This window comes from Lepisosteus oculatus, chromosome 6 (genome assembly GCF_040954835.1).
Source record: "Lepisosteus oculatus isolate fLepOcu1 chromosome 6, fLepOcu1.hap2, whole genome shotgun sequence".
NCBI lineage: Eukaryota > Metazoa > Chordata > Actinopteri > Semionotiformes > Lepisosteidae > Lepisosteus > Lepisosteus oculatus.
This window is the reverse complement of record NC_090701.1, coordinates 24,258,392-24,283,760: the sequence shown is the minus strand read 5'-3', so window position 1 is coordinate 24,283,760 and position 25,369 is coordinate 24,258,392. Positions and strand designations below refer to the sequence as shown.

Below are 25,369 nucleotides of genomic sequence, written 5' to 3'. Positions count from 1 at the left end.
GGTTAACAAACAGGAGACAGGAAAATTATTTTTTAAGGGGCTGATAAACAGTAAGTTGTGGTGTACCATAAGGTTCCATTTTAGGTGTGTTACTGTTCCCATCCTCTATATTAATCTCCAGATTTAGATTCTGTTTAATTAAATAAGTGCAAAGTGACCCCCACAGAAGGTAAAAATTATGTACTGTACATCACAGGAGTGGTACTGAAAAGCAAGAACCTATGTAATGTAGGTAAGAATGAAAAAAGTAACAGAATGCTTGAGTATATACTGTAGCTAAGAAGTTTACTTTAATTTAATGCCTTACAAGAACAATTTCATTTTGAATACTGTTTTCAGTTTTGGACACCAAACCACACAAAAGGATATCCTAATGGTTAACAGCTGTGTACTAATCAAGGCTGGGGGTAGAAAGCAGTAGAGGCTGAAGCAGTAGGTAGCAGTCCATGAGGTAGGTACGCGAAAGAAAGGAAACATCCCCTGTTTATGTAGGGGGAGAGAAATGAAATAATGAGTAATTAAAAATACTTTAAAACCCTGTAATATACTATTGCATACACTTAAAAATATAGAGTATATATATATAGTATATAAAAATATAGAGAGAACTTTTAACCTTTTAATGAATCTATAACACCATACATTTCATTACCTTACACTGTACTGTTCCTTTATATAGAGCACTGTAAATTATAAAATCACTTAGGGGGCTTCCCTGACATAATTTCAATCCAGCTTACTCGCAGTAGTCAATGAAAAAGCACAATATAATATGCACATGTTATCCCACCTGCATTAAGTCAATGAAATGTACAACGCACTATTCCTTCTCAGAAGGAATTTGCAGCACTACGTGCTTTTTACAGTATGTGCATAACATAAACCTACAAACTTTTGTTATGGGACCCACAGGAGGGTTTTACATTAAGGTTGAAATTGCGTACATAGAACCTTGCAGAACCCAAGGAAGAAGGTGTACAGTATATCATTCTAAATTACATTATTATAGTGCATTGTAAAGCTGTACTTTCATTTAAAAAAAAACATTTCAAAGAGAGATATAAAATGTTATATATGTATAATAATTTGAAATTAAATCTTGAAAGAAGAGCAACAGGAAATTTTTCATGAGCTCAGGGGATTGTTGTGTCATGACAGGTCTAAGGAATAAAACGTTTAATCTGAAATAAAGGAAGTTGGTTGGAGACTTGATCTGAACAGAAAAAGTATAAGATGTACAGTAAAGAGAGGGTCAACACAGGAGTTGAGAACAGAGGACAGGAAGCAATTCTTTCCACAGTTATGGGGTATCCGAGTTGTGAACACCTGGAACAGCCAGGTAGCTCAGGCCCAGACTCTAGACTGTGAGAAAACACAGGATGAAATTTTAGATTCAGTTAGCTAGTAAACTACAAAAGAGCAACTCTTTGATGTTTATTTACAAAGGCTGCTAAAATACAAAAAATGAAAAAGAATGAGAAAGAGAGAAAACTGAAATCAGAAGAGCAAAAATTCTCATTTGTCTCCTGTGAAAAATACACCAATTGCCAGCTAGAAAACCTCACAGAATAAAAAATAGCCCCTTTGTTATGGTTGACATCCCTCCCCTAGAAGGCGCTCCATTTTACTCCTGTCAATAGTTCCCTGTGGTCATTTATATGTGTTCCAGGTGTGCCCTTTTGTGTCTCCCCCTATTTATTCTTAGCTCCTCCAGGGCTCAGCGCTCAACATTAGGGTACAGAAGTCACAAGGCCCACGTAGCACCAGGGTGCCCTACTGTACGTCTGTCTCCTGAGGGCATAAGCCTTATCCCTGACACCTCCCGCTTCCTGAGCCCGGGATCTGGAGGACCTCGCCCCGTTATCCCAGGATCTCCATGTTGGTTGTCTGTTCATGTTTTCCCCCTTCCCGGGGATTTTAACCTCATCAGATTTGGACGCCACTCTTTGTCTCCCCAGCTCACTGTCTCATGGACTGTCACTGTTATTTTGTGCACCATTAAACCCCTGTGTGTGTTCCCATACCACACCTCCTGCTTCCTCCAGTTCTTACCCCATTGCATAGGGTCTACTACAGAACCCGACACGGACGGCAGACCCTGTCCGTAACACCCTTATCCTCAACCAAAAAATCACTAGAATGTTAGAAATTGTATTTACTGATTACTGAATTACTGAAGCAAACCAAAACACTAAAGGAAAAAAGGAAAAAAAGGCAAAGTATATAAGACAAAGTAAAAGCTCACATAAATAAATTGTTTAAATCTCATGTTTTGGTTTTGTTCCACATAACAGCTTGTACAAAAAATAAATTAAAAAACGTAACATTACTTTTGAACGTATGTCTTTACTAGCAGCAGTTAAAATGCCAATATCAAAGTCAGGACACAGTCCATTGTTTGCTCAAAGTGGGAAACAACATGGCAGCTTCACACAAGCCCACCACTGCTACGATACGGGATATACTGTGTATTTTCCATACTAGTGACTCTCTCCCTCGAGCCATAGAACAATCACATGGAATGGAAGGATAATCTATCTAATTAATCTCTAACAATTATATTTGCCTGAATGACTCAGCATGCTTTTGGGATATCATGTGAACTTATGTTATAAATCTCCAAGGCTTGGAAACCTAGTGACCTGTTTTATAGACTAAATAGAGAAGTATTATATAGACACATTACACATGATTTAGCTTTCAGACTAAAAACAATTGTTACTTAACAGTTTAGTGAAATCACACTGCATGAAATCTCTGATGGTTTCTTTCAAAGACGTACATTGGGGGAAGGCAATGTTTACAACATCCAGCAGAAGAGAGAATATGAGACGTGTATTTTCCTCATGGTGATTAAACCTGTGGAAATTATACAGATACAGCTCACTTTCTGCATAAAGTCTGAGACTTGAAAGACAAAGACAGAATTCATTGGAACACATTTAATTTTACAAAACAGCTTGATTTACAGAATCAAGGCAATTCAAATTGTTTTCTGTGAGTACACACTGACCACACATACTCAATCCTTCAACTAAAAAAGCTGTACTCCTAGGATAAGACAAAAATGGGTTAGAAAGGAACCCTAAGGTTAGGGTGTTGTAATTTCATTAAGGCTGTGGCTGTGACAGGGTTATAGATATAATATAATAAGACAAAGACCTTGTGCAGAAACTTAGAAAATATGCTCTTATTGTTATTCCTTTGTGAGCTAAAGAGCGTTCCCATGTAACAAAAAGGTTTGGGAAACAGTCCACCTCCTCAATAGCCCTGTTGTTTCCCATGTTTTAAGTGACACATGGCTCAGGCACCAGCTTTCTCGATAAACTTGAAAGCATTAATTGAATGCCACCAAGTTTCCAGTAGAAATCACAAAGAACCTTTCAGAAAAAAACAGCAGCTGTTGATTGCAGGAACCAAACAGCTAAAACTAATTTTATTACAGTTTCTTACACTGCTGTGAAGAGCACTTACCACACATACTGTACTGTATATAGTAGAAACTAAATAAACCAGAGCTCCTCCTGCAATGTATTAAGGAGACCTCACCAGAACACAAAATGGGAAAAGAAACCAAGCTGGAGCACTATTGTCTTCACTTTCTTCAAAAATAAAATGTATTGCTTATTTTAGTTGGCATTATACAATCATTCTACCAATTTACTCAGCTGTTTCACAATCTTTCAAAATGTACAAAAACTTTTCAAACAATTTTAACTCTTCCCTCCCTAGTTTAATCCTTAACCTGAGCCATTCTACTTTACCGTTTTAGTTCTTAGTTATTTTTTAAAACCACCAGAGGATCCATCAACCGTCAGGGTATTTTAAGTAGCCTGTTTTTGATTAACAGACTTTACCAGTCTCTATGATAATCTAACTTATTGTCTCACCAGAGATGTTACCATTTAGCTCTCTGGGAGTAGATGCTCTCTGTCTTGTTCAGTTCTCTTTTGTACCGAGAGAAATCAGTACACTAGGGGTGGTGCTGATTTCTCTTACCAGCACTTACCAGTAGAATCCACACTGATCATTTCCTTTGTTTCTGGAGTGCTTATGAACTGCTGTCAATAGTATGAGCTAAGCTCATCACTCCAGATTATTTTACTATGCCAAAATAAGCACTAAGACCCTAAGACCCGTGAAAATAAGCACTAAGAAAAATTCAACATGGCACTGGAGAGTTGAGACTTGTTGCTCGTTGTCTGTATGTCTTTGTCTGTTTCGTATTGTGGGCTTTTTGTATCCAGTCTGTCTTTCCAACAATTATTTATGACCAACAAGTGCTTGTGGACATTGGATCGATAATCATCGATTTAAACACAGATATATCCTACTTGAATCCAAATCAACTATCTCTGGTGCCTCTGCGTACGGACCCCCCACCTGACTCAGAGCTGAGCCGGTGGTAAACTGGGAGGACTTCAAGCAAGAGTGAAGCGCCGCGGCTACCGGACCTCACTCCCGAGTGTCCTCCTGGCCAACACGAAGTCCGTGGAGAACAAGATGGACGAGCTAAGTGGAAGGTTAAGCCACCAGAGGGACATCAGGGATTGCTGTATTTTCTGTCTCACCGAGACCTGGCTGACCCCAAATCAACCTGACTCAGCCGTTCAGCTCAATGGATTCTCCACCTATCGCATGGTTTGGCTGGTAAGAAAAAAGGCGGTGGTGTATGTCTAATGACAAACAACTCTCGGTGTTCAGACATGAAAATTCTGAAGCAATTTGGCTCTCTAGACCTGGAATATCTTACTAAAATGTCGTCCTTTCTACCTACCTAAAGAATTTTCATCTGTCATTATGTGTGCGATGTGTATTCCATTCGGTCGGATGTGAAAACAGCACTCAGTGAATTACATGCCACAACAGCAATGAAACTGCTTACCCTGAAGCTGTATGTGTTGTTGCGGGACATTAATCAGGCCAACCTGCGGAAAGTTCTTCCAAAATATGACCAACATGTCTCCTGTCCAACAAGGAGTGCAAATACTCTTGATCACTGCTGCACAGCTATCAAGGACACCAAATGCTCCATCTTTCATCCGTATTTCGGACAATCAGCTGAAGCACGAGAATGTGTCCACAAGCAAGTACAACCCTGGATGGAGGAGATAGATGAAGCTGCAGGGCTGCTTTGAATCTGTGGACTGGGCCGTGTTTAAAGGTTGTACTCAAGCCGTGCATGAGTACACTACAGTTGTCACCAAATGTAGTAAGACATGTGTAGATGACTGTGTGCCCACAAAAACAGTTCACTTTTTCCCCAACCAGAAACCATGGTCTGGCAATCTGAACCTTTATAAGAATGCAAGGTATGACCTATGGAGAGCTATCAGGGACCCTAAAGGCAATGTGAAGGAGTTTGAACTTTCTTGCAAGGAAGAGTGGGATAAAATTGCAAAGTCCAGGTGTGCAAAGTTGATAGAGACTTTTCAAAAAGACTCACTGCTGTAATGAATGCAAAAGGTGCTTCTACAAAGTATTAGTTGGGAAGGGGTGTGCACACTTTTGCAACCAGGGTGTGGTAGTTTATAATAATTAAAATAATTAACTACTTGTTTTTCTCCTGAATTTTGTTGGTTGCTAGGTCACATTAAAGATGGAAAAATGTCTGTCATGATTTATCTTGATTTCTGACTTTACATAAAAAATCCTGCAATTTCAATGAGGGTGCATAGACTTTTTATATCCACTGTATATTTAAATTAATGAAGAAATAAAGAAATACATGAGTGGTGTACTGTATTTCCAAACATAAAAACATTTCTTTCAATTCAATTCAATTCAATATTTAAGGGATATAGTATTTTCTAATACTACAGATGTGAATGGGCTTATAACCCTACCTACTGTACAAAGACAGGGGTTGCAGTATTTCTATTTCCTAACATGATTTTGGTGTTTGGTTTTTACTCTTCACAGCCAAAAAAGACAGTAACAGCATCAGGTTAATTGCCACCTTGGCACCTTTGCTTTGCTGCACATGCAGAATACAGTAAAAATGGAAAATCCACTGGACCGAGAGAACAGACTAAAGACCCAAGATATCTGAAGAAAGCAGTGAAAAAGAACTGAACAAAAATCAGTGTTTGAGAAAACACCTCAATCAACCTCACCTGAAAGCCGTCTATCCGAGAGGGGGCAAAAACCTGCCAGCAATATTCCTTCTCCCTGGGTCTTGGATACATTTTGGCTACTGTAGACAGATGGGTCTGCCTTTTTAAATTCTGTACTCTTTAATATCTTTCCTTTCTTAAGATGAAAAGAAAGGATGGGGATAAATATAACATTTTTTATTTCAGAATTGCAATAAAATGGGCAATCTGGAGTCAGGTTTTTTTTTCAATCAGTCTGTCTTTAACTATATGTCTTTAGCTACACTGTTTCTTGGAGTCCAGATTAGGATTAATAAAGATGCTGCATAAAAGAAAGTGTCTACATAAACCCCACACAAATACCATTTTATTTTGTGGGATTCCCTTGTTTATATTCAAAAGACTAAATTTGATAATAGACTCAATAAGAAGTCTATACACTATCTCTGAGAATTCTAAATTACAGGAAACCATAATTTCCTAAAATAAACAGGAAAGCAAGCTCTCTAAAATAATGTTGAGATTACTTAGCCAAAATCTGGTCTCCAAGACTAATCAGGACAAGGCTCTCTTGCATGGCATCGCATAAGCATAGAGAAAGCAAAGGGTGAAAGTTATGCTCTGTCTTATCTCGATGTTTTCTCTGTTTCTCCTCTCTCTGTCTCCCTGATTTGCTCCGTTTTTGTTCTCCTGTCTCGCCTTATGTGTTCTATACTTGAAGGCTCTAATGGTTTGCCATGAAGTTTACCAGAGTAAACCACCAGAAATAGCCTTTGATCATGTGTGTCTTACATGCCTCTATAACAAAATAGTTGTTTTCTACTTCTAATCTTATAGAATCATTCAAGATGGTGCTTGAAAGTTGACATTTTATTTAAACAAAAAAGGTAAGTACAGATAACAAGGTGTTATCTGCTAACTGCCAAGCCTCATGAAAATCAAAACAAGAAAAACACAGAACTAACCAATTTGTTGGAGGCTGGACAGATAAGCTTATCAGCAGTAGAGACATGTCCTCTTTAGCAATGAATCAAGGTTTTATACAGACCACACTGATGGACATCAGCAAGTGTGGCACAGATGGAAGATCATAAACGAATTGTTATGTGCAATAGATCAATCAATTTGGAGATCGAGGCAGGAGTGTTTAGTTGCCACACGTCATTTGTTGTACATAGTGCTACACTGATCATATTCTTGGACCTCAGCCACTGCCCTTCTTGTGTGCTCTTACTGATGTGATAGTATTCTAGCGGAACAATGCTAGATGAGAGTTATGCTAAGGAAGCTCTAGTCACCAAATGTAAGCTCCATTGAACATCTGTTAATGTGTGTTATTGTGGAATGAGACAGAATGTCACAAAACAGTTGTAAAGTGACTTTCAGTGGTCACACATCCTACTAGCCTGATACTTTCATAGGTGAAACACCCTCTTAATGATTCCTCTTAATGCCAAATGTACATGAACTTAATAAAATTCACCTATGTAGTATCTATTTAATAAAATGTCAGAACATCGGCTGCAAAGTGATTATCAATTTTCTTATACAGTAACACCTATATGAATTTGTTGCAATTCAATTCATGAATTTTTCAATGCTTGACAATCTCCTGCAAAAAATGCCCAGCTACCTACGTTGGGAAAACCGGAAGGAGACTAGGAGACTGCTTCAGAGAACATGTTAGGGCTGTGAAGATGAAAGATTTCTCCAGGCCCATAGTTTCTCATTTCACCTCAAATGACCAATCTCTCTGTCTCCGTTCTTAAAGAAGGGTTTCTCAACACCCATAGCAGAAAGACTACAGAAACAAAAATCCTGAAAAAAATCCTGAAATTAGATTCACACCTTCCTCCTTCTCTCAATGACCAATTTATTTTCGTGTGATCTTCTCTAATCTCATGCGGGTTTTGACTTCACACCTTTCTTCACCCCTCTCCACTTTGTACTTCCTGAGTGGCCTCTCTGCCTCTCTGCCCCTCCTGCCTCCTCCCCTCTCCCAGCTTTTGTTCTTCTGTGTTATTTAATCTTTGCTGTCTGCCCTGTCTTTCTCACACCTGAAGAAGGCTTCACATTCAAAACATGTTTTCTCTCTTCTCTTTCAGCATGGAATAAACCTATTACTTGTTCCTTTGCAGATTACACATGCTGATGCAGCTACCCACCTGAACTACACAAAACATAAATATTTGTTTCTTTAAAAACATGACCATAACCTGTCCCATTTGTGGAGAAACTCATTGTTTTACTTAATCAAAAATGATATATGCCCTATACTGTAGGTTAGGATTGCAAAATATTGAAAAAACACCAAGAATCTGTTAAGAAATGTTAAGTATTCTTTACATTTAATTTATTCCACAAACCCCCACGTCAAAGAGCCATTCATACAGTCTGGATAACAGTTCTGGACATAAATGTATAAAACATAAAACTTGTAACTATTTTATATATTCTATTCTATATTCTATACAAGTCTTCTGAATTTAAGAGTGAGCTGAGTATATCAGTGCAAACATGCAATGTAATGGGTGGCAAAAGTTGTTTAGGTGTTTTCCAAATTCCACCTTACCTGGTGTGGTGCTGACAGGCTGTCTTGTGAAGGACACATTGAAAGCAGGCTCATCGTTGAGAGGGGAGGGGTACATTCGTCTGCGAATGAAGAAACCTGCTCCACAACAAAACAGCACCCCCATCATCAACAAAAGCCTAAAGAGAAAATAAGAGAGAACAAATCAAACAATATAAAAGGGTAGAGTGAAATTTTGTTTTCTTTGATAGCTAAACTTAAAGTCTTTCCTGATAAATCATATAAATACATGCTTGCTTTATCAGTTGGGGCAGAACATTTACTGTAGTTAAAAACATTTAAAACTATGCTTTTGACTATGGTTAGTTGGTTGTACTAATGTGGATTATGACATTAACCATCTATACCATTTAGCCATTTAGCAAAGTTAGCAATCCTCATTTACCAATCTACGCACAGGCCAGTAAATGACAGAAGTAGGTGGAAACATCAATGGAATATGCCCCCCAAAACTAATATAATAACAAACTAAAAGGTCAGAGGTATCAAGTGTTAGTGTCAGCCATAACTCTTACTCTAAAGCAGAAGAAGCAAGAAACTGTGAGTAAGATTTTTACTTTTTAATTAAATGTTTAAAATATTTGAATTTCATAAAAGATGTACTGATTTAATACCTCTTGATAGTAATATTAATATAGAGTCATGTAACTAAGAATCTTTAATATCACAAGGGGACATTTTGGAAACATTTTACGTTAGTTTCTAAAAATGTATATGTTATTGTCCTTATAGTGGGAATAGGCAATGGGCTGTCATGTAGTGCGCTGCACCCAGGCAGTTCAAAGCCCGATCAGAGAATTACTTTGTTTCTTAAATAGCTGAATATATAAAAATAGTCCACTATTATAGCTTGTTGTTGGGTATGGGGTGAGTGTGTGTATCTGGATGAATTGTTTTTAGTCATGGTTTCGTGATTTAGGATTTCTTCACAGAATTCTTTAAATAAAAGGAGGGAAAAGGGTTATATTTACACATTGTATATCGCCTCTTCTTATATTTGTAAAAACATTCCAATTTAAATGCAATACGGAATATATTTTTAATAATATTATAACAAATTCAGGTTTTTGGGATTGTGCTCTCACTGCTCTTGTCCCAGTTCATTCTGCACCACATGGGCGCAAACCCAGGTCTCCTGGGTTGCTTAACAGAGGTTTAGGAGGCTGAGCTACAGAAGACCTTTCTCAGCCTATGCAGCCAACATCCCTGTTATGCGTAGGGGAGTAGAGGGCTGTACTGTCACTGCGCTGCAACCAGTTTTTACCGTGTATATGCCTGCCATTCGTTACAATATTAATAATGAATGACCATGGACCAATGACCATAACTGTAGAGTTAGAGAAGACGTGGTGAGTCTTGTCTTTTCAACCTGGAATTTAACCTTTACATAGATCCTTTTGGCTACATTTTTACATAGCTGGGTGAGTAAAAATAGATTGAATTAATAACTGGAGTAAGATATTTCACACATACTTTGAAACCATACAATTCAATTCAATTCAATATAATTTTATATAGCGCCTTTCACAACAAGGTTGCCCCAAGGCACTTCACAAAGCAAGTGACCATACATGTTGTGAATACAGAACAGAAAAACCAGAAGAAAACAGAGGAGAGGAATAAAAACTCCTTAGTAAGGAGAAAAAAAACCTCTAAGGGGCCAATGTCAACTGGCTGCCCAACCCCCTTGATCATGCTAACATTATACAATTAAAAAAAGGAATAAATGAATAAAGGTATTAATCCATCCATCATTTCTCCTGTATGTCAGTACTCCAAGCAGATCTCTGTAGACCAGCTAAATCCTCCTAAACGATAGCTATATCCACAATGTCCCTCTTGGATCCATGATGCAGCATCCAACTCAGATGGTGCCCAGCCTAGGCGCCATCTGGCCATGTGGGGAGGAGAATAGGATAGTTTGGTCAGAACAGAGGTATCTACCTGGTGGACCAACACAGAGACACGCATTGGAATGTACAGCAGCACCAGTAGCCATGGTTGTAAGGTGTGAGTAGGCTAGGCTGAAGTAAAACGTTTTGAAACCATATGGCTTTGGAACAGCGGGAGGCAAGACCCGGCTGGGAGGGGGGGATATTTTGATTTTCCTGCACAAACCATATATGCTACAATACTATAATGAGTCCCTGAGGCATATCATTTGAATTTTGGAATTAGTTGTAAAATTCCATATTAGTTTTCAATATATAGCGTATTCAAACATGCACAGTAAAGAGATTAAATGAAGCAATCGTTTCACTAACAACCAATGCACCACGTGTGCCGCTTGTTGGACATTTTGGCCAGCAAATCACGTACTGCGGTATAACTCGCTAAAAAGCAGATAATTTAGCGCAGTACAGGGTTTTAGCGTGGATTTTTAATGGCTGCATTTGATCTTTTCCATTACATAAACCTTCACAACACTAATCCACTGTTCCTGTGTTGGAGGATCTTTAGTGAACCATTTTTTCGTGTTCGTTTTCTTACTAGCAGGTGAAAGAATTCCTAGTGTATATACAGTATCTATCTTTTAGTTCCATGCAGTCAAAGGTAAAATTTCCCAAAAACATACAGAGAATTCAAATGGTATGTCTAGGTTTACTATATTACTATATATAAGAGCAAAATGTATGAATTTCCAATATTGTATTTTCGGGCATGACCAGAATGTGTAAATTAGTTGCTAATTGTTAGCAATTAGCAACTCCAACAATGGACAACATAACCTCCAACAATGTGAACTACTTCCTTTTTGTTTTCCTTGAATTTTGGGACTAAGAAGTCACATTTTTCAGAAACAGAACATTTCTTCAAACTTGTGAATTCAAAAGTGATCATGTTGTTGTTTCCCAATATTATTCTTTAGTCTACCTTTGTTAGTCTATGTTGGTTACTTGAACAGATACTGTAGGACCAATAAAAACACTTTCCCTTATTGATGGGTTAGAAAGAAGACATTCATCATATGAACTATTCAGTCTCAGTGAGGACAAATGTAATCCCATAATATCTAATAATTATGATTCACGAGGAATGACAGCAGCTGAAAGCTTGGGAGAAATTAGAATTGTTTATTGTGATGTGGAGATTTGGCGTAACCCGCTTGGCTGAGGGCCAACCTCCCGGCCGTTAGACAGGGAGGATAGGACCCCCATGCAACCAATTGGGTAGCTGCAAAGGTGGAGAGGGGGTGGAGGAGGGATGCAGAAAACGAACGAGGAAGAGGAGAGGGTGACGTTTGATATTTATGGAGATCGGTTGCTTACGTCAGGATTAGTGAGAATTGCAGCAGCTGTGTCGAATGAGCGCGGCTGCCTTCATTCCTCCCGAACTTTCATTAAAAACTCCATTTGTCTGGATTATGTTATCTGTAGCAGACTCATTTCACTATACCTCTTGTTGCTTTGTTTTTCAGTGTGATTTCTAAAGATTGAAAAGAACTAGTATTAGTAGTACTTCACCACCTCTTTCATTTTGCCTTTCTCTCCTGAATATTCTATACCCAGTAATATTAGCCTTCTCTGGAAGCACAGCTCATTTAACTCCTAAAATTAACATAATTGCTTAATAATATTGATGCTCTTGAGTCCAATATATTTTTTCTGTTCCTCTAAAGTAGGACATTGAGAGGTTTGTTCTTGTATAGTATCTTTCACAGTATGCAATTATAGTTTATGTATCTATAATAATAATAATAATAATAATAATAATAATAATAATAATAATAATAATAATAATATGATCTTCTAGGTTCAATTTTACAACTTTAAATCATGAAAAAAATTAAAAAGTATTTTGGAAGAATAGAGAAGATTCCTCCACATCCTGAATTTACACTCTTTTGTTCAGATACAATATTCAAACTAACAAAAGGTAGAACAATCAGCACTGATGTTCGAAAAGATTGTGGCTAAAAAAGTTTTCTTAAAGAATGGCAAACTGTTTCAAGAGCTGTCTCAATGAGATGGGCACCCCAATTACCATGGGGAGGATTTGTTTCTATGGGACAGGCACCCCAGAGTAAATAATCACGTTTTGCTAGAACATACATAAAGAAATGCTATAATCTTTTCCAAATATAAGCTTTTTTTACAACCTTTGGAATGGATTGTTTTAAAAGCTTCTTGCCTTCATGGTTGAATATTGCTTTAAACCTTACCAAGACAGGTGTGTTTATTTCAGATCACTAATAATAACAAATGGAATTAATTCAACTATTTCTGTGATTTGTCAGAGTGGTTTTGGCATCTGAACTCATTTAGGTTTGGGTGAATATGCAATTAACATTTTAGTTTCTCATTTTTCTTTACTGGCTTGCTGACATTTAATGTCCTTCACCCATGTGTTCAGTTTGAGATTTTATATTTTGATTCAAATAATCACTTAAAAATGGATACATAATTTGTCATAAAACAAAAGAAATTATTGAGGGAGAATACTTTTTCGGTGTATTAACTCAATTCAGAAAATCAGGATTAAAAATTCTGCGCTGCAGAACAAAAGCTTTTAAACTCATTCAGGAAGTGAGCTTTGGCCAAGATAAAACTTGTTATTGCTAGTTGAATGCCAATTCATGTATTGCAGAGTTAGCATTACCTTTGGCAATGCTGTATCACTCTGGGCATCCTGCCTAGACATCACTTTTAGCATAAGACCCCATTAAAACCTGAATACAAAATGTGTTTAGTCAGTGCCACTAAATTCATGTTTTTTTTCTTCAGATATAATCTTTTTTTTTATTTAAAACCTGAATGCTCAAACTGAAGAGTAAGAAGGGTAAGATAAATTACAGTAAATGTCAGCAAAAACTAAAAGAACAATCTAAAATATGTTGATTGCATTAAGTATTCAAACACAAACTCAATTTTTGGCAATAATTACAGCTACTGTACAATTCTTTTTAGGTCTGTCTCTGTAAAACCTTACACACCACTAAGTACAATTTTTGCTCATTTAGGCAGATTTGCTAAAACTTCCTTAAGTATTTTGGGGATTGCTTATGTTTTCCACTCTTCCACAGACTCTCAATAGGATTCACAAGTCAGGACTTTGACTGGACTACTCAAAGACAGTCACTTTCTTTTTCTGAAGTCATTCCAGTGTAGCTTAACGCCTTTTGCTCTGGATTACTGCCTTGCTGAAAGGCATTTTTGCCATAGTTTTAATTCTTTAGTATTGCTTTATTACTATTTATTAGTATTACTTTGTTCTATTGTTTTTTTCCTTCATTCTAACATGCTTTCCAGCTGAGGAGAAGTATGTGTCCATAGATTTTTAAGATAAGATCACTTTATTGGCCATATACAATTTCTTGCATTAGGAATTTGTCTTTTCACATACCACAGCTTGCTCTCCATGAGACACACAGACAGGAAGAGAGAAGGTTGGGGTCAGAGTGCAGGGTCAGCCATTTATATTGCAACTCTGGAGCAGCTGGGGTTAAGGGCCTTGCTCAAGGGTCAAACAGAGTAGAAATCCTCTGCCGACTACAGGATTTGAACCGGCAACCTTCCAGCTACAAGTGCAGATGCTTAGCCACAGTGCCGCCGCTCCACCCATAGCTACCACCACCATGCTTGACTATAGGGATGGTGTTGACTGGAAGTCAGCAGAAGATTGTCCTCTGTTGGGTCTACATTAAATGTTATGCTTGGCATATAGACTAAGAAGTTCCACAAGGTGACAGCTTAAACACCTTTTGCAACAGTGCTATGGTGCTTTATTGCAAACTCTCTGCAGGCCTTTTTTCCATGTGCCTTATTTTTCATAATGGCTTCCTTCTTGCCACTCTCCATACAGGCAAGCTTTGTGAAGTGTTCTGGATATGGTTGTTTGATGCACATTATCTTTCATCTCACCCATCAAATTCTGGAGCTTTTTTCCAAATTGTTAGTTTCACAGTAGCATCCTTCAGCAGTTTCCTAATTATCCAACAACTCCATTTGGTGGTATGACATGCCTTCCATTTCATGATGATTGAGTAGACTTTACTCACAGGGATATTCAAACATTTCCTTGTATCCTTTTCCTGTTATGTATATTTCAATTACTTTGCCCCTGAAGTTCTTTGAAAGCTCCTTAGCCTTAAGCATTGAATATTTGCTTGAGATTTACTGAATGACCAAAAAACTTCACAGAACTAGGCATTTTTACTCTGCAATTATTAGAATTACCATCATTACACAGAGAAACAACTCAACTAGTTGTGAGGTAGGCTTACATAATTTTATTCACCCAGGTTTGCCGCAGCAAAGGTTTGAATTTCTGTAATTGTGACCATTTTTATAGTAATTATCTTCTAAGTTCTTTTTGCTTTTTAGTTTGAATGGGCGGAGTAGGTTGTGTGTATAAAACAATTGTGTGAAAGGTTTTTTTTCTTTTTCTCCAGCTGTTCCCTCTCTAACCAGTTTCACATGAGAATGGGAATTAGCACCACCTGGGTTCTAGTTAGAGAACCCTTTAAAACAGTGGTTCTCAAACTTTTTGGACCAAGTACCACCCCTAATCCAACCAAAGCATCCAAGTACCACCTACAAGTCATCTTCTCATAGGAACCCCAGAAATTCTCAATGACCAACATGAGCGCGCGTGCACACACACTCACACATACATATAATAAATATTATAATAATAAACTTAATTTGATATAGCGCCTTTAAAGGTGGCTTTTCAAAGTGTTTTACAGAAAAAAAAACATTAACAACATCTAATAAAAAAGCACCATTTCAGTGAGAGGGGTGAGCCTGTTCAGTTGAGCAAAGCAGATGTGAATTAATTTTTCGAGCCTTGATATAATTCACAACGTACAGTAGTCTAACATATTAAATCGTCAGGCATTTTCTTGACGACAAATATCTCGCGGTGGATGTTGTAATGCGTACATTAATTTCTGGAGCAACCAATCTAATTCATGCAACTACACCGTTATGTCGGCTTGTTATTGCTCTAGCACCGTCTGTACAAACTCAGACGCATTTTATCCAGTCGAGACCATTCTCTTCGATAAATTCATTCAGAAGCTGAAATATGTGCTCTCCTGTAGTTCCTGTTGGTAGCGGTTTACAGAACAGAAAGTCTTCATGGGACATGCCCTCAAACTCGTATCTAACGTAAACGAGCAAATTGGCCAAATCGACTACAGACTCATCTAATTGCAGTGAAAAACATCTGCTCATCTTAACGCGCTCTATCAGTGTATTTTTGATATAATCCTTCATTTCAATAATTCTATGAATGACTGTGTCTTTCAGGGGGAGGTCGAGCTGTTTAGCAGCCTTTTCTCTACACATAATATGTGTCAGCTCTTTTGCCAACGGTAAATAAGGTTCTTCAATAGTTCAGTGTCCACTGAACTATTAGCGCGCACTGTATCGTAGTACGTAGGCTACGTATTCGACACGTATTAAAATACAAAATATGAAAACCCGTCCCGATTTTTCTGCGCACACGACACAGTTCCAGGGTCATTTGGTGTACCACTTGGCGGCACTCCACGTACCACTGCCGGTATGCGTACCACAGTTTGAGAACCACTGCTTTAAAACATTCTCACGTGATTCCCCTTGTGTTCGCCTCAGAACCTGAGATAGCGGATGTCCGTATTAATTCGCAATCAGCTCCAAAATGCCTCTCGTTATTAGTCTCTCGCTTGACTGTTAAAAGAAGCGCATCTCAGAGACTATGCGTCGGCCTTCTCCGTCACATTAGGCGCCATATGGCACCACCATGCACAAAATATTTTTAAAATATTTTAATGATCATCGAAAGCTGCACACAGATAGCTATCTGTCCTTGTTGTTTAGACTATTGTTGTTGTCCAGACTTTTTTTAGTTGTTGTCTAGAAAATATGAGATGAGTATATGAAGAGAGAAAGTTCTTGGTGATTTCCACTAACATAATTGTTCTAGATGTCAGACATCTTGCAAAGTAAATGTATCTGTTGTATTGGAACAACAGAATTGATCAATAGGGTGAGAACTGAATGTCAGAGTGAATTTTTCAAAGCACGGTTTCAATTTTGGCAGGAAAAATTCAGAAATAGCTTTTGACAGTTATTAAAAATCATTCTACAGTATTACTTCCACAAACACAAAAGCAAACCAGATTGCAAGCTATTCTCAATACTGAATAGTGGAGTAGTAATAGTAGTTCGATGAATAGTAAGAGGTCTGGACTGCACTTTGAAGGAAAGAACGTCTTGTTTATACATGTCAAAGGATATAAAAGAATATGTATCCAGGTCCCAGGTCCAAGACCTTTAGGTTTTTATATTACAGGATCTTCACAATTTTATATATATATAACACTACTCTGGGAATCTCAATGTCAGAACGCCTTTCCTTTGGTGTTTAGGGAACTAAACAGGGAAAGTAAGAGAATTAATTGGATGTCTGGGTGCCTGATTTGTAGGGGGACGTACACACCAAAGGCAGCCCAAGCTTGTTCTGAAAACCCTGGGACGAATGTAATTGCCCGTAGGAGTGTTGCGGTTTCCCGGGGCAACCGTGGGCTACGAGCCGCTCCAGGCCTAGGTGTGACCAACACTCTGCAAGTTCTGGTACACCTACATGAATGAAGAGTTCATATGAAAACCTGTACTGTGTGCAGTCATAAAAGTGGCTTGAAGATGTGCTCTTCAGTTAGTCCTTTTACTGTATATATGAGACAGTTATGGAGATTAACAAGTGCACTTTGTACTGATCTGTTTTTATCTGAACTAAGAATTGTAGGAGGTGGCATGCATAAATTAAGGAATTGTAAGTTACAAAATTTGAATTGATTCCAGTACCCTGGAGCTGTGAGGCAGCAGTGCTATCTTCATGTTATCATACAAGCCCATAAAAGCTGTGTAGAATACATAAAAGAGCTGGGGCTGCAGGAGGAAATTAAATGCTTCAGTGATACAGTAGCTCCTCATTTAAAAAAGCTATAGTTTATTTTATTCCAATTTAACAGTTTTGTGTACAATAGGAACAGAATCTATTTCTTTAAAAAGTAAACCTTAATTTTATACCCTATCAAATATGGTACATATTTAAACTAGTTTTTTACATTGCTTTTGTAATATTCAACTGTGTAGTTCCTAAAGATAATGCAAGAGTAGCAAACATGTGTTGTGTAACTAGGTGTTGTCATTTTATAGACTATGCTAAAGTGTTGGGAAAGATGACAAGTGATTTGTCAGCCTAAGCATGATATAGATAATACAAGTAAAGATATTCATCTGCTATTCAAAGTAGACTTCAATCTTCCTATGTATTCCATTTTTATTCTTCTTTTCTGTGAGCATTGTTTTAATCTAGCAATATGGCTTCAAAAAATGTTTCTAGGTCTCTTGAATCTTTCATTGCAATTAACCTTTGCTGTAAAGGAGGCCTTACCTTCCCAGGGTTGAAGGCACATGCATTGTCCAACAGTGAACAGTAATCATTCATCTTTCCATTTTCTAACTGTTTTATCCAATTCAGGACTGTGGCAGAGAACTGTAAGCTATGGGGATGTAGGGACAAGGCCTATTATTTAACTTAAGATTTCTAATAATTCTTGTGTGCCTGGACCAAACAGCCTGTTGCCTGTCACAGGAATAAAGCCAAAGAGGCTTATCTTTTGGAAAAGGACGTATCCCAGGATAGTCCAGACCTAGTTTCTGTAACGAACAGTTCTTTCCGGACCCTATGCGGACGACACAATCCGACGGAGTGGGGAAACACTGGGGAAACGTCATGCAGGAAAACGGGGCTGAAGACAGGGGGGCGTGTCCAAGGTGCGCTGGTGCACGGGGGAGGCGTGGCTGAGGCGAACAATCCCAAAGAGTAATCCTTAGAGTATCCAAAACACACGAGTAAGTCCAAAACCAGGAGATCCATCAGAAGAAGGATTAAAAACCACGAAGGCCGGGTCGGAACCCGCGGACAGGGAACAGAGGTTAAAACCTTAACGGAACCAGGCGCTTCCAGGTCCCGGACGATATGGAAATCAGAGCAGAGCCTGGATGAGCGTCAGCGCCTGGCTTTTAAGGTGGGATGGGAATAGGGAACAGGTGCATAGAATAGAGTCTCACGTGAAAGGGCTGGAGCACCCTTAAGGAGGGGGGACTAATATCGTGACAGTTTCAATGCAAGCTAAGATGGATGCCCACTGCTTGGATGTCTATCAATTAGCCATTGACATTTGGACATAATCTTAAAAGTCACAGGCCATGGCCAATCCTCCAAAAAGATCAGGGATCTGCAGGGTGTGGGAACCCATTCCACCGGGTGACTCAATAAACCGTATTTTCCCCAGTTAAAAAGCATTGTGGATCGCCTCTAACGCTGCCTCTCTCGGCCAAACCAACTTAGCTGACTGACAGCTGACACACGCCTACCTTACTTTCAGTTACAGTGTGAGCTTGTATGTAAAGACAGAAATCTGGTTACCTGCTGCAAGACCTTGCAACCAGCTAGCTACAGTACCACTAGCTACCACTGTTCGCCCACTTGATCACTTGGTCACGGCTGGATTTTCTCTGAAAAACCTGAATATAGTATTCTTTAGCAGTAGGCACTATGCAGGTAGAAAACCGAGTTTTTCCCCTTTTTGTGTGACTTGCACCGACTAAGCAGTTACCACTCTGAGCGCAGACTTTGTCTCAGTTCAGCTCAGCACTAACCCAGACGACTCACGTGAGAGAACTGACCTCCAGCTCCAACCTCCAGCTGCCTGGAGTGGCATAGAGCCATCACAGCATGGACTGGACAGCGCTGCGATGGACACAGTCAACTGCTCCGCCATCCCTCTGTGCAGGAGTTAAGAAACCACGGCTGTGGATGAGCATAATTCAATATCCATCATTACTGCCCTTGAGAAGTCAATTATTCTAACACGTCGATATCAATTAAATTGATCTAAGGAGTACCTGAATGTTGATTATGTTAATGAGACTGATAAGAAAGCTAGTGTAACCAATGGTATACTCAATGTATTATCCTTGTTTTTATGTATGTCTTCTGTATGCACACTATAGCTTGATACAGTAATTCTCATGTGACAAGCTGCCATCTGTATCCAGGCAGACTTTCATGTATTTACCCTGAAAGCTTTTATATACACATTGTCTTATGTATCAGTTAATGTATTCCGTGTGAATCCTTGTGAAGACTCCTTGTTGTTCTGCCGATTGATTCCTAATAGCCAAAGTAAACAAATTAAACATTGTGTCAGTAATTTCACTCAAACCCCTACAGGGTGTGTTGTAAGGCTCCCCCTGAGGTCTAGAGATCAAGTCCCAGCCAAAAACATAACTGTGAAATGAATTGTAATTATGTTTTTGGTTTAAAAAAATATTTTTTCTGGAATTATTGAATGATTGATATTGTTATGTTTATTATTTAAATTAGGAATTTATTATAAACAAGGACCAAAGTCACTCTCAATGTAGGTTCTCAAACATAACTTGTATATCTTTATTTTGTAATGTAAAAATGAACACTACAGTGTACCATTGCATCTGTAAAAAAGTATAAACCACATTTAAATCTAATTGCTATTGTAAAATAATTACAATGGTTAGTTCTAAATAATTCTACCTATGTTTTGAAATCAATAAAATTGCACAGATATTATAAATAGTATTAATGTCTTCAGGGGGATTTTTGACTTTAAATTTAGTAGCATTTTTTTCTTTTGTATCCAAGAGCTTGTTTTTTTTTACTTGATGTTGGTCATTGCGGCAAATCCAGCTATACACACATAAGTGCTTTCAAATACTGTAGTTTTTTTTTTTAGCATTTGGATATGTGTGGAAAGTCACTATTTCTGAAGAGATATTATGATGCATATAAATTATTTCCAGCTGCACAGCACTTTTGTCTCCTCTTGATAGCTGCATCTTTGTAGCTACAAAAGATAGTCCACAAAAAGAAGCAGAGGACTTAAAGGCCAAATGTCTTTAAAATGAGTGGACAAATATCAAACCCAACATCACCTTCTCTAATAATTTGTAAAACCATTACAACCATTACATTACATGACTTACGGTTACATTACATTACAATTTGCACAGCCTTAAAAAGTGCTGGAAAAATGTGTGTCAAATTTGATTTTTGTAATTGGCTGCTAGATAGGTCCAGCTTATCTTAAAACACAGCAATTTCCTTCATTAATGTGCATGGGTTGCCACTCTTGCTATTTTGAATTTAACATGTTGAGGTGGTGAGTGATCTTGCCAAAGCCTTCCCTCTGCTTAGCCACTGCTTAGCAACATCAGTATGAAGAATCACATCACCGTAATTGCTTTCATAATCTTCTGTGTCTTTAACTGCCTGTGGATTGAGAGATTTAGTGCACATACAAATCACAATTTTCACAACCACATCCAGACAAATTTCAGTTAATCATCTTTTCATTTTGAGCAAAGGGCTTTCTTGTGAATAATGCAATGGTAGGCTTGGAAATCTGGGAAATACATATCAGCTAGAAACCAATAAAATCCACTTTCCTTCCCAGTATTGCTGGTGCACCATCTGTAGTGACTGAAGTAAGTTTCTTAATGTCAAGATCATTTCTCAACAAACAGTCCTTGAGTGCTCTGTACAGTATATGTTTTTGCCCCGAGTTGTATTTCTGAGGGGCAACAGTGCCAAAAGTTCTTCTTTGAATTAATTTCTCCCATCAAAGCTAACACAGACAATAAATGGTTCTGCGTTAGCAACGTCACACAATTCATCCAATGTTAGACTAAAACCAGATGCATTCTTCAAATCATAGAGTGATTAAATAATCTTTGGATAGAAATTCAACATACTGTATAGTATCTTGCCACAGTCTGGTGAGAAACCTGAAATCTGTTTCTTGGATCTCAGTTTTGTTTTGAAACTCAGCAAACAAAGAATTACCACTATTGTAAAGACTTCAAAATGGTTTAGCCATCTGTTTTTTGGCTAAAACCCAGATAATCTTTAGGGATGCTTAGGTAACAGTCACTTATACTCATTAGTCTCTGAAAAATATGTTACCGGACATTTAGAGAACCAAATGGATAATTCTTCTTGAAATTGCTATGCGTGGACATATAGTGTCTCTGTACATTGGCCTTTTTCAAAACAGATATAGAATTGTGGCAAAGAAAAAAAGACTTACTGTATCTCTAGGCATCATAAACAAAAATTCAAGTTCCCATGATGAATTAAACACACATAGATATGAATAATTATTCATAATGTATCTTAGTTTACTTATTAAATCCTGCAGTACAGTATTTCAGTTGGAGTTGTGATGGCAAAGTGGTAACAACATCCTGTCTGAACAATGTAATTATTCTATTAATTGAAATTGCTGTTAGTACAGGATGCATACAGTATGACAAGTGCTTAATAAAAATTTAACACTGTACTTTTTTGTCTGACAACACAGCTTTAAGTATTCACAATGCCAACTGGCAATTTTACAATCCTGCATTAGATTATTCAAAAAATAAAAATGCCACAATGTGCTGCTGTCCAGGATACTGCAGTGCCTACAGTGGTATACTGAGTGACACCTGGCATATTTTTGATAGCTGCATCTGTACCTCACTTCTAACTCTGCATGAGGGTCCCATACCCTCAATCAAATGGGGGTATGCCAAATTTACTGTGGCTAAAAACTTTCACTATGCTTAATTCTTGGGTGTTAATATACCTATTGAACATATATTTAGTAATCATATTCTTACACTCGGGCTTGCAGCCCCTGTCCTCCCATAATGTATAATTCCAAAAATACATAAGCCTTCCCTTTTCCACGGTCAGAAGCTCTGTCATTGAGCTTCCTGCTTGCATATGAATGTTCCCCATGCATGACTCAGCCTGCCAGTGAAGCTTTCAGCACTCCACCCGAATCATTCTAACTCCATGGTCCAGATCTCAAGACAAAATCTAAGAGCCAGCCGGATCCCTGTATGTCTCCTAGTTGCTACATGTCCATGGGCAGCTTCCTTGGGAAACAACCAGATCTTCTTTGTTAATCTCCTTCCCTGTTCTGCCCAGTTACACTGCACAGTCTCTATTCTGTTTGCCTTCTGTCTGCCTAACCAGCTCATTTCCTGTTCCTCTGGTCAGCCCAGAGCATTTCCAGCTCTTGTCTGTCAGCTTGCTTCTAAGCTCAGGGCCCCGTTATAACAGACATCTTCATTCTCAACCAACTTACAAAGAGCAGACCTTCTGGGCTCAAAAGATGTGTTGGTCAGTTCCCTGTCTGCCTCCATTTGTTCTAAAAAATATTTTCTTCTTTCAGAATAACTCACATGCACACTCCAAGCTGTAGTCTTGCCATGCCATCCTATACTACTGGAATATACTTTGGGTTACTACAGGTCTTACCGGGAATAAGTAGCTGTCACGGACGTCCAAAGGGACTAACCGTGGGAAGCAGGAGAGCGGAAAAAGACCCGTATGCGTAGCGGCGAGACGGGAAAAAGGCCCGGGCTCATTAGTGCAAAGAGTTTAGGAATGCCGTATAGAAACCTATGCCCTCAGGGAGCGGACGTGGGGCGCCCTGGTGCTAGGCGGGTCTCAGGACATCCGAACATCAATGCTGAGCCAGGACAGAGTGCAAGACCCGGAAATATATAGCCCAAGGGAAAGAGAGGGACAGGAAGGACAGCAGACCGGAAACTAGGGACAGGACAGAGAAGGAGCGCCCTCTGGATGCAGAGGGCGTGACAGTAGCTTGCTAATGAATAGACAGATGGAACTCTGTGCAATTCCAATTTCCTTTCATTAGAAATTAATTTTCACATTCATATTCAACAGTCGGTCATCACACACGTGCTGAGGTTAGTAAATTCTACTTTACATCTATCCCGAAGATCCTGTTTTTAATAAAATGGTGCCCAAGGTCACCTTCTCACACGGCAGCACATCATGTACAATATTCTCTGTCACTTTGTATTCTGGCAATTTGTTCTCACTGACAACTTTAATCAGCTACATGGACCTGCAAATTAGCTCTTTCCAGCAGGAGGACTTTACTTTTACTACATCACAGATAGGATTTCCAAGCACAGCCTTAATTATGTGTGAACTAAGCACTCTGCTTTCTTTCAGTATCTCTCCTATATTTTCCATTCTTTTACCCTATAGATGTGACTAACTGGTTAGAAGGATTAGTGTAAGAATAGAAGAGCAATGGAATAACAGGCAAGGAAGAGCTTTATCACCTTGTCTTGCTTATTCATGTTCTAATAGTTAAACAACCTCAAATGTCAGCGGTTTCTTGAAGTATACTTAATTTGGCTTCAGCATGGCAGGGCAGTGAGATCCAGATCCCTACTTTTTCTTTGTTAAGAAGTGACTCCTATTTCCAATCCAAAAAATGCTTTTTAGTCCCACTTTTTTCAATTAGTAAAATATAGGTTATTGAAAGTTTTGTTATATATAAAAGGTCTAATGTTTTTAGCACATGGGAATTGGCATAATAAATTAAAGTTTATTTGCAAAAACGTGAGTTATATACAGCAATTTGTTGAGGCCATGCATCAAAAACTGAATTTGTGCACAAGAACATAGCCTAGGGCGGTGCAGTGGCTCTATGGCTAAGGCTCTGCGCCTGTGGCTGGAAGGTTGCTGGTTCATATCTCGTGGCCGGCAGAGGAACCCTACTCAGTTAGGCTACTGAGGAAGGCCCTTAACCCCAACTGCTCCTGGGGTGCCATATTAATGCCTGACCCTGTGCTCCTGCTTGAAGCTTCTCTCCCTGTGAAATTAACAGCTGACATTCTAAATATCCAAGCTTATTCAGTAAAAAGCTATAGCTGGGATGAACTGAGTTTCTGCTGACTTTCTTATTTGTGTATGGACCCGAGTGTGCACAAAGTGTTTTCAAGATCCAAGTTCAGCAAGATGTTGAACTGGAGAGCTGTCTTCAGAAAAAAACTAAGGAAAAGCTCCCCCCCTCTCTGCACTGGGATACACCTGGAACAAAGCAACATGAACTGGAACTACATGAAATTGGAAAATGAAAATATAGCCCAGCTCTGTCTTCAGTGGGAAATTCAAAACTCATCAAGAAATGTTTGACTTTTAAGTGTAAAACATCTATATTCACATTATTATTCTCGAGAATTAAACTATTATTCCAAACACGTGTTTGATAAAGTTTAGTTGACAATACTTCTGTAAGTAGTTCTGTTGTTGTTTCTACTCTGTAATTAATGTCCCTTCTTCAACTCCTCGCCTGGTTGGAACCATCAGCCTCCGTAAGACTGGACTCCAGTGGTTTATGGAGTGGTCTGGTGGTGAGCAGTTATGTGACTGAGAGAGCTAATGGTGGGGTTTCTGATACTAAGACAATAAAGCAGAGGTAATTATTCTACATTTAATTATCTTGAGTGGTATATTTTTTCTTGAATAAGAATGATGTTTCCAGTTTACCCACAGTATTTTAAAGTCCTATATGGGTGTTAGAGAGTGGGAATTTCTCTTGCCACTGGTCAGGGTGTTTGACAAGCCTTCAGGTGACTGCAGGATTGAGTAGTTTCCTATAGACTACAAACTAATGGATATGCATGTGCCTTTGTCCAGAAACACCTATATAAAGCAGGAGACAAAAAGAAGAGTCAGTATGATGTCAAGCAGGCTGGAAGAGCCTTTGCTGCTGAGTAGCTGGTGTGGGTCTAAAACCCTCAGCGGAATTAGAGAAGTTCCCAGTAACTCCCAGTGA

The 25,369-nt window shown here is 38.5% G+C and overlaps 1 protein-coding gene across 1 annotated transcript in view; it reads right to left on the bottom strand.

Annotated features, from left to right (window-relative positions):
* vopp1b (VOPP1 WW domain binding protein b) overlaps positions 1-25,369 on the bottom strand; it is a 99,936-nt gene that overhangs the window by 10,820 nt on the left and 63,747 nt on the right. Inside the window, exon 4 of the mRNA XM_015354336.2 lies at positions 8,668-8,804. Coding sequence (XP_015209822.1) covers positions 8,668-8,804 — 137 coding nt within the window. The remainder of the gene's footprint in view (positions 1-8,667; positions 8,805-25,369) is intronic.